General features: G+C 59.2%; 1 protein-coding gene across 1 annotated transcript; it reads right to left on the reverse strand.

The window, feature by feature from the left end:
- Nucleotides 1–8910: 8910 nt before the first annotated feature.
- On the reverse strand, nt 8911–15260 carry PSMB9 (proteasome 20S subunit beta 9). The gene is made up of 6 exons (XM_077834275.1): nt 15138–15260; nt 11820–11887; nt 10760–10891; nt 10525–10654; nt 9736–9877; nt 8911–9086 (listed from the first exon to the last, which is right to left on the reverse strand). The coding sequence occupies exons 1-6, from the start codon at nt 15186–15188 to the stop codon at nt 8959–8961; spliced, it is 651 nt and encodes a 216-aa protein (XP_077690401.1). The 5' UTR covers nt 15189–15260; the 3' UTR covers nt 8911–8958.
- Between the last annotated feature and the right edge of the window lie 1519 nt (nt 15261–16779).

Consider the following 16779-nt stretch of genomic DNA (forward strand, 5'->3'; position numbering starts at 1 on the left):
AGAACATTTGGGGGAGTGTGTGTGTGTACATAGGTATTAGATCATAGAATCATAGAATATCAGGGTTGGAAGGGACCTCAGGAGGTCATCTAGTCCAACCCCCTGCTCAAAAGCAGGACCCATACCCAATTAAATCATCCCAGCCAGGGCTTTGTCAAGCCTGACCTTAAAAACTTCTAAGGAAGGAGATTCCACCACCTCCCTAGGCAACGCATTCCAGTGTTTCACCACCCTCCTAGTGAAAAAGTTTTTCCTAATATCCAACCTAATCCTCCCCCACTGCAACTTGAGACCATTACTCCTTGTCCTGTCCTCTTCCACCACTGAGAATAGTCTAGATCCATCCTCTCTGGAACCACCTCTCAGGTAGTTGAAAGCAGCTATCAAATCCCCCCTCATTCTTCTCTTCTGCAGACTAAACAATCCCAGTTCCCTCAGCCTCTCCTCATAACTCATGTGTTCCAGACCCCTAATCATTTTTGTTGCCCTTCACTGGACTCTCTACAATTTATCCACATCCCTCTTGTAGTGTGGGGCCCAAAACTGGACACAGTACTCCAGATGAGGCCTCACCAATGTCGAATAGAGGGGAATGATCACGTCCCTTGATCTGCTCGCTATGCCCCTACTTATACATCCCAAAATGCCATTGGCCTTCTTGGCAACAAGGGCACACTGCTGACTCATATCCAGCTTCTCGTCCACTGTCACCCCTAGGTCCTTTTCCGCAGAACTGCTGCCGAGCCATTCGGTCCCTAGTCTGTAGCGGTGTATTGGATTCTTCCGTCCTAAGTGCAGGACCCTGCACTTATCCTTGTTGAACCTCATCAGATTTCTTTTGGCCCAATCCTCCAATTTGTCTAGCTCCCTCTGTATCCTATCCCTGCCCTCCAGCGTATCTACCACTCCTCCCAGTTTAGTGTCATCCGCAAACTTGCTGAGAATGCAATCCACACCATCCTCCAGATCATTTATGAAGATATTGAACAAAACCGGCCCCAGGACCGACCCCTGGGGCACTCCACTTGATACCGGCTGCCAACTAGACATGGAGCCATTGATCACTACCCATTGAGCCCGACAATCTAGCCAACTTTCTACCCACCTTATAGTGCATTCATCCAGCCCATACTTCCTTAACTTGCTGACAAGAATACTGTGGGAGACCGTGTCAAAAGCTTTGCTAAAGTCAAGAAACAATACATCCACTGCTTTCCCTTCATCCACAGAACCAGTAATCTCATCATAGAAGGCGATTAGATTAGTCAGGCATGACCTTCCCTTGGTGAATGGTGGCTGTTTCTGATCACTTTCCTCTCATGCAAGTGCTTCAGGATTGATTCTTTGAGGACCTGCTCCATGATTTTTCCGGGGACTGAAGTGAGGCTGACTGGCCTGTAGTTCCCCGGATCCTCCTTCTTCCCTTTTTTAAAGATGGGAACTACATTAGCCTTTTTCCAGTCATCCGGGACTTCCCCCGTTCGCCACGAGTTTTCAAAGATAATGGCCAATGGCTCTGCAATCACAGCCGCCAGTTCCTTCAGCACTCTCGGATGCAACTCATCCGGCCCCATGGACTTGTGCACGTCCAGTTTTTCTAAATAGTCCCTAACCACTTCTTTCTCCACAGAGGGCTGGCCATCTCTTCCCCATGCTGTGATGCCCAGCACAGCAGTCTGGGAGCAGACCTTGTTTGTGAAGACAGAGGCAAAAAAAGCATTGAGTACATTAGCTTTTTCCACATCCTCTGTCACTTGGTTGCCTCCCTCATTCATTAAGGGGCCCACACTTTCCTTGGCTTTCTTCTTGTTGCCAACATTTATCTTCATAAATGATCTGGAGGATGGTGTGGATTGCCCTCTCAGCAAATTTGCGGACGATACTAAACTGGGAGGAGTGGTAGATACGCTGGAGGGGAGGGATAGGATACAGAAGGACCTAGACAAATTGGAGGATTGGGCCAAAAGAAATCTGATGAGGTTCAATAAGGATAAGTGCAGGGTCCTGCACTTAGGACGGAAGAATCCAATGCACCGCTACAGACTAGGGACCGAATGGCTAGGCAGCAGTTCTGCGGAAAAGGACCTAGGGGTGACAGTGGACGAGAAGCTGGATATGAGTCAGCAGTGTGCCCTTGTTGCCAAGAAGGCCAATGGCATTTTGGGATGTATACGTAGGGGCATAGCGAGCAGATCGAGGGACGTGATCGTCCCCCTCTATTCGACATTGGTGAGGCCTCATCTGGAGTACTGTGTCCAGTTTTGGGCCCCACACTACAAGAAGGATGTGGATAAATTGGAGAGAGTCCAGCGAAGGGCAACAAAAATGATTAGGGGTCTAGAACACATGACTTATGAGGAGAGGCTGAGGGAGCTGGGATTGTTTAGCCTGCAGAAGAGAAGAATGAGGGGGGATTTGATAGCTGCTTTCAACTACCTGAAAGGGGGTTCCAAAGAGGATGGCTCTAGACTGTTCTCAATGGTGGTAGATGACAGAACGAGGAGTAATGGCCTCAAGTTGCAGTGGGGGAGGTTTAGATTGGATATTAGGAAAAACTTTTTCACTAAGAGGGTGGTGAAACACTGGAATGCGTTGCCTAGGGAGGTGGTGGAATCTCCTTCCTTGGAAGTTTTTAAGGTCAGGCTTGACAAAGCCCTGGCTGGGATGATTTAACTGGGAATTGGTCCTGCTTCGAGCAGGGGGTTGGACTAGATGACCTTCAGGGGTCCCTTCCAACCCTGATATTCTATGATTCTATGATTCTATGAACATACCTGAAGAAACCCTTCTTGTTACTCTTGACATCTCTCGCTAGCTGCAGCTCCAGGTGCAATTTGCCCCTCCTGATTTCATTCCTACATGCCCGAGCAATATTTTTATACTCTTCCCTGGTCATATGTCCAACCTTCCACTTCTTGTAAGCTTCTTGTTTATGTTTAAGATCCGCTAGGATTTCACCGTTAAGCCAAGCTGGTCGCCTGCCATATTTACTATTCTTTTGACTCATCGGGATGGTTTGTCCCTGTAACCTCAACAGGGATTCCTTGAAATACAGCCAGCTCTCCTGGACTCCTTTCCCCTTCATGTTAGTCCCCCAGGGGATCCTGGCCATCCGTTCCCTGAGGGAGTCGAAGTCAGCTTTCCTGAAGTCCAGGGTCTGTATCCTGCTGCTTACCTTTCTTCCCTGTGTCAGGATCCTGAACTCAACCAACTCATGGTCACTGCCCCCCAGATTCGCATCCACTTTTGCTTCCCCTACTAATTCTACCCGGTTTGTGAGCAGCAGGTCAAGAAAAGCTCCCCCCCAGTTGGCTCCTCTAGCACTTGCGCCAGGAAATTGTCCCCTACGCTTTCCAAAAACTTCCTGGATTGTCTATGCACCGCTGTATTGCTCTCCCAGCAGATATCAGGAAAATTAAAGTCCCCCATGAGAACCAGGGCGTGCGATCTAGTAGCTTCCGTGAGCTGCCGGAAGAAAGCCTCGTCCACCTCATCCCCCTGGTCCGGTGGTCTATAGCAGACTCCCACCACTACATCACTCCTGTTGCTCACACTTCTAAACTTAATCCAGAGACACTCAGGTTTTTCTGCAGTTTCGTACCAGAGCTCTGAGCAGTCATACTGCTCCCTTACATACAGTGCAACTCCCCCACCTTTTCCACCCTGCCTGTCCTTCCTGAACAGTTTATATCCATCCATGACAGTACTCCAGTCATGTGAGTTATCCCACCAAGTCTCTGTTATTCCAATCACGTCATAATTCCTTGACATCACCAGGACCTCCAGTTCTCCCTGCTTGTTTCCAAGGCTTTGTGCATTCGTATATAAGCACTTGAGATAACCTGCTGATCGCCCCTCATTCTCAGTATGAGGCAGGAGCCCTCCCCTAACAGACATTCCTGCCTGTGCTTCCTCCCGGTATCCCGCTTTCCCACTTACCTCAGGGCAGATATTAGTTATTGTTGATAAATCAAATTGTATTATAATAAACATGACATCTTGTCTTGTCCCCTGAAACAATCCTGAGGAGGGGTATGAGGAGAAGAGCATCTGGACCACCACCACCCTCATGTTCTGGGAAACACTAACCCCCTCTTCTCCTCCACAGGAAGTTATCAAGGGTCCAACTCCTCTACAGAAAATAACTTGATCAATAAAGGAACTTCTGTCCCAGGTGACTTGCTCTCAGAGAGGCCTTTGGGGGAGACACCAGTCATTTAAACCTGGAGTCACCCAGAATGTATCATCAACATGAAGAATAACAAGAAGCATATAAATTATGATTCTTCTTACAGGGCTTCTTCGCTGAACACTGCTGTTTCTAGCTGCTGGTGCCCCTGTACAAAGCAGTAGCTGCTTTAGGGTGTGGTGACTGTTAACAAAAAACTAATGCTTATAATACAGTAAATCAGTGTCCTGCTCAGAGCTGGTAGCACTGTCCCCATCAGCAGCCTGGGGAAAGCTTCATGGGACAGGAGTAACTTCCTGGGCTTGATCTGTGAATCAGTGAGCCCTTCTCCATTTCCCCCATTTCCCTGTTCCTGAGGTCTCCTGCTGTACCAGGAACAGGAATTATTTCCAAGCAACATAAGGCCCACCTCCAGTGACATAAGGTTAATCTGAACCCCAACTCTCTGCTCCATCTACCCTCTCAGGCCCCCCTCTCTCTCCCATCCAGGCAGGACTTGCAGCAATATCTTTATTAAAGGGTGGGGGCTACACATGCAGATCCCACCACTGCTGTGACACCTATAAGAAATCTGACCATTGATAGAGCCCTGCGTGGATACAAAACTTGTATCCGTGTCCGATCCGTGGGTATAAAGTGGACATCCGCGGATTTGCAGGGCTCTAACCATTGACAATTACTAGGTTGAGGGACAGTTAGGAAAACATAGTTTATAAAAAAGCAAGTGCATATAAATCAGTATATCACTTACTGTGTTCCTCCCCATTTTGTCTGTTTTGTTATTTAAGCTGCTAGGTCTTTGGGGGGCAGAGTCTGTTTAGCACAATAGGGGCCGGGGTCCCAATCTTAGTCGGGACCTCTGACTGCAACTGTATTGTAAATCTGATGATGACTTAGAATGTCAGCAATTTGGGGTGGGACCCGTCTCTTTGTTCTGTGTCTCTGCAGCAGGTGGCACAGTAGGTGGGGCCAGGTCAGGAGATGGGTTATGGGGTTACAGACAGCATGGGGCTGGTGGGGGCGGGGTCACAGACTGGGGTTCAGAAGGGCTAGTGAGGGAGGACAGACTTGGGCAGGTGCTGGATGGGAGTGGTGGTGCAAGGCCACATGGGGACAGGAGGGGAGGGGGTGCAGGGACACATGGGTATGGGGAAGGGGGCTGGCTGAGGGGATGCAGGGGGACAAGGGAGGGGGTGCAGGGAGACTGGAGGATGGGGGGAGTGGGTGTCTGGGGGTGAAGGGACACTACGGGAAGGGGGTGCAAGGACACATGGGGGTTCAGGGAGATATGGGGACAGAGGCAGATGTGCCTGACTAAATAAGAGGGGCTCAGGGTCAGCCAGAGTCTTCATTGGGGAGGCTCCCTAACAATCCCACCCCCCACAAAACCTGTTCCATACTTCTCTCACCCACACCCAACAACCCTCCCGGTTTACTTCCAGGCTCCTTCCCAGCAATTACTTCCCTCTCCCTCAGCTCCTCCAGTATCCCTGACTCCCCCAAGCCATTGCACTGCTTCTGAGGGGTGTGGGAAATAAGGTTCTGTAGTGTAGTTTAAATGAATTATTACTCAAAGTTTTGGATTAATATTCCTAGTAAGGAATCTACTTATCAAAACATTGCCTGAATATTTTTTGTTGTCTGTATTGTTACAACATACTTGCAGACAGGTATTTTGAAATAAATTACCAAAATAATTGAAAGTGGGGTGATTATATGGTGTTATTTTGACAAAATATGCAGAATTTTAAAATATCGTGAGCAGAATTTTTTATTTCTTAGCACAGATTTCCCCCAGCAGTAATTTCCTTGCTAGGTCTCTCTGCTGCCTGCCTAGGCCTGGCTGCCATGGGGATTTGCTGCCTACCGACCCAGCAAACAACCCGCCCTGATTAGCCACGAGGAAGGAGCCCGCAGCAGCTTTATTGCTGTGCCCGTGAATCAGGCCCTTTCCGAGAAATCACCCGGGAGAGGAGAAAACTTCCCTCGCTGGGCTCCAGAGGGGGCTGCTGCCTCGCCCTAGCCCAGCCTGGGCCTTCCTCCGGCTGGGAGGGGAGCTAGCTCGGGGCGGCTGGGACAGAGGAATCCCCTGCACAGTGAAATCCCAAGAAATCCCCTGCTCCTCGCCCGCCTGCCCTGCCACGTTCACCCTGGGGCACTAGCTGGGCATGGGGCATCCGGGGGCAAAAATGCAGGCTGAGCGGGGGGTGGGGGGGTTGGGTCATGCTGATGCCTGGGATAAGGTCCCCTGTGGATGCAGCATGACCCCCAGCGCGTGGGGGGCTGATGTTCCCCTGGCCCAGAGACACACAGTCTCCCCAGTGCTGTAAGGGAGCTCCCAAGGCTGGACCACCAGACAGGTCAGTGCGTGGGGGTCCCTGGGGGAGACCCAACCTCCCCAGCCACCCGCGTGGATATTACAGATCCCACAAGGCACTTTCCATAGGAGCAGGGGTTTGCCCCCACTGTCCTTGGCCAACGTTTCCACCAAATGTCTGGACGATGCGCTCTCCCCCAGAGATGGCTGCATTTCCACGGGGCTGCGTGTGCTGTGCATGGTCTGTGAGGCCCTTTGAGACGCAAGGAGTGCTAGCAACAGCAGGAGGGCTGCAACCCTGAGCTACTTCTGCTGCTCCAAGGGAGTCGGATTTTCCACTGCGGTCACTCCAAAAGGCCAGAGCCCAGCGCAGGCCCTGTTGTGCGGGACAACCACATCGGACCGCCAGCCCCTGCCCGGACGAGCTGACAGGCTAAAAGGCAGGACCCCACAAGGAGGGGCTGCAGCAGAGGGTCACAGTGTTGCCAGCTCTCACAATTTTGTCACAAGTCTCGTGATATTTGAGGGTTTGGTGTAAAATCCCAGCTGCTGGAGTCCTGGGAGTAGGGGAGAATTACAGCTTGGTTATTTTTTGTAAAGCACATCTCACCCTGCTGATTGCAAAGAAAAGCTTAAAACCACAAACCCAAAAGACTCAGAAACCAAATAAGCCCCCCCTCCATTTTTGTAAATCTCATGATTCTTTAGCCAATCTCATGATTTTTAGGGTGTGTAATTCATGATGTTTTAACATGTGGGGCTGGTTATAGTGCATATGAAGAGGTGACGTCTCAAGAGGGACCTGATGGAGAAGGTTGGCAGACTTGCTTGGGAAGCGTTGATAAAATACAATATTCCCCAACACACTGTGTAATTAGCTTGTGGAACTCACTGCCACAGGACGTCGCTGAGCCCAAGAACTAAGTAAAACTCACAAAGGGGTTGGCCATTTCTGTGGCTCACCGAATCTCCAGAGCTGGACTAGTTCATGCTGACAATGGGCAGGGATCTCAAACCTCGCACCGCAGGGCCTGAGCCGATCTCTGACAATCACAGGGCAGATTTTGTCCCATAGCTGCTCCTGCGGGCTCTGCTCCTCGCTCTGCCCTGGCTGGCACTGGTCACCGGGGCAGACGGGAGCTTGGGCTAAGTGGACGTGGGATCTGATCCAGGGTAGCAATCCCTGTGTTCCTCAATAATAATCCCCTTTGTTCCTGTCCCGTACCCCACGTGTGTCCCTGTGGGGCTGCCCCAACCCCACTCGCTCCAGGAAACAGATTTTGGTTCCATTTTCCTCCCCATTAGATAACAAGAGGGATCCCGGAGCCGCGGCTTTGGGGTTGATAAGATGGCCGAAGTTCCTCTAGTGGGTCCGGCGCTGTTCTTGGCGGGGAGCTAAGATGCCACCCTTTGCCTCTGTTCTTGGGGCATTGATGGCCCCGCTAGTGGCCCAGGAAGGTGGTAAAGGAGGGAAGGGGTCTGGGTTTGCTTGAGCCCCAGCTCCTCTCAGCCCCTGCGGGTTCTCACCCTCATCCCCCTTGGCTGGGGAAGGGCATCTCCCTCCTCTCCTGGGCAGGGTCCCCCCTTACTTCCATTCTCTGATTTTCCAGGTCTCAGAGCACCCCTCTAAGCTCCAGTCCCCTCTCCTTCCTCCTCTCTCTCTGTCTGCCCGAAGCAGGGGGGTTTATGAAGTTCCTAACAGGGCCTTAATTGACCGCAGGTGCTCCAGTTAACCTGCAGTCACCTTCCCTCCTCTACAGGGAACCACGCCTCAATTAGCCTTGAGCTGATATATTTCCCCTCTCGCACTCTCCTACTGCTCCCTGGCCTCCCCCCGTGTATCCCAGGGCCCCCCCAATGACCCAGCACTGCACAGGACCCCGAGCCTGGCTGCAGAGATACAAGCCCGTCCTCCCAGCGCCGGGCTGCGACTAGACTGTTCTACCGACACTGTGCCCCTCTGCACCCCGGATCTCTCCCTGCCGTGCCCCCCTCTGCCCGCGCTCCCTGCCACCAGCAAGCTCACCCTGGGCCGGCCCCTCACAGCCGGGGCCTGAAGTGTCTTCAGGGGGCAACCCCCACCCCGGGAAGCCCCACTGCATGGAGAACTGGGGTAAGGGCCTGAGCAGCCCCAGATATGGGGCGTACAAAGGTGACCCAGGGCTGGGGGAACAGAGCTGGGCCCCGTCTATTGCAGCCCGGGGGTTGGCAGGTGTCAGGAGCGGGGTGATAAGAGGCTGGTTTGTAAAAGGCCCCTGGGGAGTAAGGAGTGGGCCATGGGGGGAGCTGGGGTACAAATCTCTAAGGTGGGTGTAAATCAGGATAGCTCTTCATGGCTCCGCGCTGATCTACCCCCTCCGGGCTCCAGCCCCGTGCATCCGCCCAAGGAGTCTCGCAGGCCGCCGGCGCTCGGAGAGGTTTATTGGGTATAAAAGAGGGGCCGGCCCAGAACTCATTCGTCGTAGAACTTGGGGATCTCGTCCCCCAGGAACACCTGCTCCACGGCGCCTGACTTGGTGATAGTGACGAGATAAATAACCCCCCCGCTGGAGCCGTCCCGGCTCATCGCCAGGGCAATGGCTGGGGGAGAGAAACAAGGGGTTAGTGAATCGGTGCCAGCAGTGGGGAGAGGCCCCGTGTCCCATCCCCTGCCCCCTGAGCCAGCCGGTCCCTGCCCTGGGGCCGGATCACAGACAGCAGCTCCTAGAGGGGAGAGGCCCCGTGTCCCGTTCCCTGCCCCCTGAGCCAGCTGGTCCCTGCCCTGGGGCTGGATCACAGACAGCGGCCCCTAAAGGGGAGAGGCCCCGTGTCCCGTTCCCTGCCCCCTGAGCCAGCTGGTCCCTGCCCTGGGGCTGGATCACAGACAGCGGCCCCTAAAGGGGAGAGGCCCCGTGTCCCGTTCCCTGCCCCCTGAGCCAGCCGGTCCCTGCCCTGGGGCCAGATCACAGACAGCGGCCCCTAAAGGGGAGAGGCCCCGTGTCCCGTTCCCTGCCCCCTGAGCCAGCTGGTCCCTGCCTTGGGTCCGGATCACAGACACCGGCTCCTAGAGGGGAGAGGCCCCGTGTCCCGTTCCCTGCCCCCTGAGCCAGCCGGTCCCTGCCCTGGGGCTGGATCACAGACAGCTGCTCCTAGAGGGCAGAGGCCCCGTGCCCAGCCCCCTGAGCCAGCCGGTCCCTGCCCTGGGGCCACCGCGCCCTGGACCTGCCTCACGCCACCCAGGAGCAGGTACCGTTCTTGGTGAACTGGCGACACTCCTCTGGAGTCATCCCGGGCTTGTAGGCTGCATCCACGTAACCATAAATGTAGCTGCTGCCGGACCCGCCGATGGCAAAGGGGTGGCGGGTGAGCATCCCCCCCAGCGTCCCGTACACCTGTGGGAGCGAACGCACGCCGGGTGAGAGCCCAGGCCTGGCGCGGGCCGGGGGTTGGGGCGTCGTGGACGGGGGGCGACTGACGCTGCCGTTCACTGACCGCGGTAAAGACCGTCCGTTCCCTCGACCCCCTGCCGGGTCTCAGGGTGGGCGTCTCTCCTCACCACCCAGCATGGCACGGACCCACAGCCAGGCCTTGGGAGCCTCCCGGGGCCACGTGAGCATGGATGGGGCAGGAGGTTCTGGGTTCAGGTCCCCCCGGGGTGCTGGCCTGGCTCCCGGCAGCGGGTGACCTGCCCAGCCATGGCCAAGGGAGGGAACGAGGACACGTTAATGGGGTGTTTTTACCAAGCCTGGCCGGGGCGAGGGGCCACGGAGCCCTGCGGGGAAGCGACCAGGATGTACCCGGGGGCAGGTCTCCTCACCTGGCTGGCGGGTGAGATGCAGGAGCTCAGCCCCGCTGGGGGCGGTTAATGCTTTGCCCCCTTTCCATCGCCCCGAGGGGTCAGGGCCCCTTTGCACCCTGGGCGTAGCTTGTTCTGGCACATTAACCGGTTTGGCTGGGACGCTGCAGGGAGACGGGGATGGGCCGAGGGGAGATGATCACGGTCCAGAGATCCCCCCGCAGCTGTCAGCCCCCCCCTCACCTGCCCCCCTTTCCTCCGGTCCCATCCCGCCACCATGAGATGCGCCGACAGCTCCTCCTTGTACTTGTAGCTGACGCCCTTCACCAGGCTGGCGGCCGCCAGGACCAGCGGGGCCTCGTCCATGTCCAGGCTGGGGAGAGGAACGGGGGGGGTCAGTGATAACAGGAGGAGCTGCCCCTCACAAGGGGCCATGCGAGCTCCAGCCGGCACCCCCAGGGGACCCTCCCCGCCCTACCTGTGCAGCTCCAGCTGGTAGTGCACCATGTCCGCGATGGCTTGGGCGTCGGCGGCGGAGCCGGAGAGAGCGCAGTAAATCCGCTCGTGCAGCGGGGCCAGCTTATCGAAGACCCGGTTCACCACGGCCTCCCTGGGGGGGGGAGTCCGGAGCCCAGCGTGAAATCCAGAGCCCCGAGCGCAGAACCGGAGTCCGACCCGGGCGCCCAGACTCAGAATCCAGGACCTGCCCCGGTCCCAGACCCCCTGTGCTGGGTGGGACACGCGCCCACCCCCTGCTCTAGTGTAAGGCGCGGAAAGGGTTAACGACCTGCAAACCCCAATCCTGCTCCCCCTGCCCCGCAGAGAGAGGCTGCACCTGGGCTCTGAGCAGGGGCAGGCCTGGCTGTGGGGTCTTCACTGGAGAACCGGGGCTGGAAGCTGGGGGTGTGTGTGGAGGCCCTGGGAGGCTGCTCCGGGCTGCTGCCGAGAGCCTGTGAGTGGGGTCTGTGGAGGGAGATGGTTCCCGGGGACGGGGGCTCTAGTCCGGCTGGAGATCTCGGCTGGGCGAGGGGAGGCCGAGGGACTGAGGACAGGAGCCAGGTGGAGCGGGGTGGGGCTGGGACGTGCGCGAAGGCAGGGTCTGAAGTACAAACTCCAGGTGGGAACCAGGACCCCCAGGGAGCAGCGACCAGGCAGCCAGGGGACGGGGAGAAGCTCAGACAGCCCCTCACGTTGGGTACGGTCCAGCCAGTGTCCTTATGCGGGGGAGCGAGAAAGAGATTCCCTCTATTCACCGGGGACCGGAACAGGCGTCTCCCCGAAAAGCGATGAGGATCCGTGCGAGGTCCGGGGCGAGCCGGCCCCACTGCAGAGCCCTGCCCCAGCCCAGGAGTGCACACAGGGCTCAAACCCCAAACACCGTGTGTGACCCTGGCCCGGAGGGGGGTGACAGACACCTGAGGAACAGTCCTGCGCCCCCTCCCCTGCACCAGGGATACCGAGCCGGGTGAGCAGTGATAAGTCACCCCGACGCCTGTTTGCACCCGGGGCCTGTCAGCTGGGTGAGGCCTGGCACTTACCCCGCAGAGACCCTGGAGTCAGAGCCCACCACGACCCCGCCGTCAAACTCCACCGCCATGATGGTCGTCTGGGGAAAGGGAGGAGACGGGTTCAGTTTAGGGACCCTCAGAGCCCGGGGGAGACTGAGGGTCACCCCACGCCCTGCAGGGAGCTGGCACAGGGCTCCTGGGGCGTCCGGGGCTCCCCCCAAACCAGGGGCTGGTGGGGCTGCAGGCAGAGAGCGTAACTGGCCCTCACACTGCGACTCTACCGGGGGGGAAAGGGGATCCAGGACTCCTGGGTTCTATCCCAGCTCTGGGAGGGGAGTGAAGTCTAGTGGTTAGATCAGGGGACTGCAAGCCAGGACTCCTGGGTTCTATCCCAGCTCTGGGAGGGGAGTGGGGTTTAATGGGTTAGAGCAGGGGGGGCTGGGAGCCAGGACTCCTGGGTTCTCTCCCAGCTCTGTGTGGGAGTGAAACCGGGGCCCTAGACGCGAAAGCCCCTTATCGTGTTCTCTGGCCCAGCCGGTCCCGTCCAGCCCACGGCTCAGTGGGATCAGACGGGGGTGGCTCTGGGATTTGATCACACATGGCAAAGGGCCGGTTGCGATGTGTGACAATGGCCTGGCCAGGCAGCTGGGCACAGAGCCCTGGGGCTGGCAGCGCCGGGGGTGGGGGTGGGGGTGGGGGAGGCTCCAGCACCTGCTGCCCGGAATGGGCAGGTGCTGAGGGCGGCGGCTGCGTTACCGATCCAGGGTTTACACCAGGGAGCGCCCAGCTCGGGCGCCAGGTTCGGGGCGGGGGGGCGCACGGCACCTCCCAGCCAGAGTCCCCCATTCCCAGGCCACTGGTCTGACCCAGGCCATCTCCTCCACTGGGGAGCAATACGAAAAGAGTCATTTTGGGGGGTGGGGGTGGAGAGACTATGACTGTGTGGCCCAGTGGCCAGGGCCCCCACCTGGGAGGGGGAGGCCCTGGGGCCAGTCCCCCGTTTGCTATTTATTCAGAGGGCAACAGCTGCGAAGGAGAGAGGGAGGGAGCCCCCCACCCCAGAACAGCCTGTAGCCCAGTGGTTAGGCCAGGGGTTCTCAAACTGGGGGTCGGGACCTCTCAGGGGGCCGCGAGGTTATTACATGGGGGGTCGTGAGCTGTCAGCCTCCACCCCAAACCCCGCTTTGCCTCCAGCATTTATAACGGTGTTAAATATTTTTAAATGTGTTTTTAATTTATAAGAAGGGGGTCGCATCCAGAGGTTTGCCGTGTGAAAGCGGTCACCCGTACAGAACTGGGTTACAGCTCTCCACGGGGGAGACCCCTGTTCAAATTCCTTCTCCCCCCCCAGAACCTGTTTCCCCCACATCTCCGCTGTGTGCACGAACTGCTGGGCTAGAAGCTATGGGGGGGGCACCCCATACCCCTGCTCTGGCTGGATTTGGAAAGGGACCCGATCCAATAAGCAGCCTCGGTGAAGGCCCCCTGGGTCGGGCCCCACACCTCAGTTAGGCAGCTGCGTGCCACCCCTCCCGGGTTCGTGGTTAAGTGGGAACCGGGTGTCCGGGGGTGGGGAGGGTGCAGGGCGCAGGCCCAGAGGCAGGGACACCCGTGCCGCGGGGACTGTTACTCTGAGGAACGCGGGCGCCCAGGGAGTTTAGGCGCCAACAGGGCGAGGCGGGAGGTGGGTGGATCGCAGAGGAGCTGGGTGCCCAGGTCGGAGGGTTGGGCAGCCAAGTGCTTTCCCGGATCCCCCGGGTAGTCTCACTCCCTAGTAGATTTTCTAGCCCTTTAATCCATCTTGTGGCTCTTCTCTGAGCCCTCCTGCAATTTATGCCCAGCCTGTGGACCCCAGACCCAGGATCCCAGCCGTGGTCGCACCAGGGCCAAATCCCGGGGGGAAAATCCCTGCCCTGCGCCAGCTCGAGATTCCCCTCTTGATCTGTCCCACTGGCCCCTCTGTCCACAGCACGGCACTGGGAGCTGCTGGTCAGCTCGTTATCCACCACCGTGGCCCCACGGCTCAAACACCTTCATTTGTTAATCCTCAACTGACCCACCTCTCTGTGTGAGGGTATTTTACACGGGGAACTGAAACACAGCCAGGGAGAGAACCCAGGAGTCCTGGCTCCCAACCCCCCCTGCTCTAACCCACCAGCCCCCCTCCCCTCCCAGAGCCAGGAAGAGAACCCAGGAGTCCTGGCTCCCAACCCCCCCTGCTCTAACCCACCAGCCCCCCTCCCCTCCCAGAGCCGGGGAGAGAACCCAGGAGTCCTGGCTCCCAACTCCCCCCGCTCTAACCCACCAGCCCCCCCCTCCCCTCCCAGAGCTGGGGAGAGAACCCAGGAGTCCTGGCTCCCAGCCCCCCCAGCTCTAACCCACCAGCCCCCCCTCCCCTCCCCGAGCTGGCTCCACCAGGCTGCCTGCGGCTCTTGGCTTTCATTGAAAGACCAAGTAAGTTTCTCGCCCTCGTGGCTGGCGAACAGGTGGAAAGTGCGAGCGGGAGCCGGGGGCCCAGAGGACACACGGACTCTCTGTCCCTTAGTGTTTAACAGATCTCAGGGTCTGTGAACGTTTCGGGTGGGCAGTTCTGTACACTGGGGTGGGGACATTTGGGGGTTTCAAGGAGGCACGTCTGGGGGTACAGCAGGGGCATATGGGGGCGCAGCAGGGAGACATGGTGGGTTGCAGGGGCACATGGGAGCCAGGACTCCTGGGTTCTATTCCTGATCTCTGGGGAGGGAGGAGGGTCTGCAGTAGGGGCATATGGGGTGGAAGGAGGGGAAGTGGGACCCTGGAGGGAGGGACCGGTAGGGGGAGTAGCAGGGAGGGGGTGATGGGGCGCAGCAGGGGGTGATGGGGTTAGGCGGCAGAGATGGAATGGGGGGTGGAGGGGCAGCAGGGGGGGCACATGGGGGCAGCAGGGGGAGATGGGGCCGGCAGAGACAGGACGTGGGGGGGTGGAAGGGGTACATGGGGGACAGCTGCGGGAGATGGGGTTAGCCAGCAGAGACGGGACAGCGGGAGATGGGGGTGGAGGGGCACATGGGGGGCAGCAGGCGGGTCCCAGCCGACCCCCCTGAGCCCCTTTTAGGGCGTCATTGGGAAAAGTTCGCGCAGCCCGCGGCACATGGAAAGCGAAAGCGGCTCGGAGCCTGGCCGGGGGGGCAGGGAGGAGGCTGAGCCGCCCGGATCCCGCAGCCCCCGGGGCCTCCGAACCGGGCAATGCCCCTGGGGGGCCCGATCCGAGCCGGGCAGCTCCTAGGACAATTAATGGGGCGCCCCCACTTTACCCCCCCGGGATTCCCCCCTGTCCCTCGCCAGCGGATCCCCCCCGGCCCCACTTACCCCCGTGCGGACCTCCCCGTCCGCCCAGCTGGGCCCCCCGCAGCCCGCCATGGTGCAGCGACCCCGGGAGCGAAGCACCAGCGCCCGGGACAGCTCCGGGACCAGCCGCGCCCGCCCCGCCCTCCCTGCAGCGCCGCCCAGCGCCGCCAGGGGGCGGCGGACACCCAGCGCCGCTGGGAACCTCTCCAGCCCCGCTCTGCCTGGCAACGGGTGATGCCCGGGCCGGGGGGAGGGGCTGGGAGTCCTCCCTCCCGGCGTCCCAAGCCGCTTCCCCATCGATCATCCGCTGGGAGAGGGGCAGGGCTGGGCCCGGACACCGGGTGAGGGGCGGGTACGGCCCGGCCTGCCTGGGCCATACAGGAGCTGGATTGGTGGGGGGCTGGGCCAGGCAGCTGTGGGGACCCCTAGGACCGTGCCCACCCCCAGCATCTCACCGGGTACAGCAGGGGGTCCTGTCCCCCGGGGGCGGGAGGGGGGGCAGAGCGAGCCCACCCCATAGCAGTGACTCCTGCGGCACCTGTGCCGTGGGGCTGGCTGGGCTCGGCTCTGGGCCCCGGGACCTGCCCCCGGCCCCCAGGGTCTCAGCGCCACTCAGGGTCCGTCCGCAGGGGAAGAAAAGCCCCATGGCGCAGCCCGTCGGGTCAGCTGAGTCGGGCTGGTGGGGCAGGGGCTGCCCGGCTACACACTGCAGATTGGACGATCCCGCTCGCCTGGAGGCCGGGGCCGGTCGTCTCCGGGAGGCCCCCAGAGCCCGGGCTCCGACATCTCAGGGAGGGCCCCAGAGCCCGGGCTCCGACATCTCAGAGAGGGCCCCAGAGCCCAGGCTCCGACATCTCAGGGAGGGCCCCAGAGCCCGGGCTCCGACATCTCAGAGAGGGCCCCAGAGCCCGGGCTCCGACATCTCAGAGAGGGCCCCAGAGCCCGGGCTCCGACATCTCAGGGAGGGCCCCAGAGCCCGGGCTCCAGCCCCGGCCCCAGCATCCACGGGTGATTTCTTGCCCCGCGAGCCTGAGTCAGCCGGCCCGGCTCTGAGCCTGGGGGCCATGGGCCTTTAGTGCATGCGGACGTCCCCTCGGTTCCTGAGGTCTGGCCAGGCCGCCCCCCCCCGCCGACAGACAGGCCCAGGCAGGTGTTACACCAGTGTCCAACCCGCCTCCTGAAATGTCACGGGGGGGGTCGTGTGAGGGCCCGAGCAGTGTCTCTCCCCCTCCCCCCGCCAGAGCAGCCGGCCCAAACCAGGGGCCGGCGCGGGGAGCCGAGCCCATCGAGCCCCCTGGGACAGGAGCCACTTCCGTGGGGATGGGGGTCGAAGCGGGACAGTCCAGCAAATCCCAGGACTGTCTAGCACGAGCCTGGGTCCGGGGAGACCTGGGTCCAGCTCCTGGTTCTGCAGGTCGCTGTGTGGCCCCAGCTGTAACCTGGGCCAATAGCCCTGCGGGGACATGGGGGCAGCAGGGGCTGTGACAATAATTCCACAGCTGACTGTGAGGTGCCCAGAGACCACGGTGAGGGGCGCGATGTGCGTCCCATAGCTAGACAGACCTGCCTAGATCCCATGGCCTGGGGTCAGTCTGACCCCTCGCTGCCCTGGGCTGGCTGGGAGCAGAATCCACCCGGACACACGTGATTTTCAATAGCCCCC

This window comes from Eretmochelys imbricata, chromosome 14 (assembly GCF_965152235.1).
Source record: "Eretmochelys imbricata isolate rEreImb1 chromosome 14, rEreImb1.hap1, whole genome shotgun sequence".
NCBI lineage: Eukaryota > Metazoa > Chordata > Testudines > Cheloniidae > Eretmochelys > Eretmochelys imbricata.

Bases quoted from the DNA above. Each gene is read 5' to 3' on its own strand.
- PSMB9 (XM_077834275.1), bottom strand. From the start codon at position 15,188: ATGGCGGGCTGCGGGGGGCCCAGCTGGGCGGACGGGGAGGTCCGCACG. The intron at 9,878-10,524 runs GTGAGGGGGGGG...TCGCTCCCACAG, and splicing joins ACCGGAGGAAAGGGGGGCAG to GTGTACGGGACGCTGGGGGG. The intron at 9,087-9,735 runs GTACCTGCTCCT...TCTCTCCCCCAG, and splicing joins TCGCCAGTTCACCAAGAACG to CCATTGCCCTGGCGATGAGC.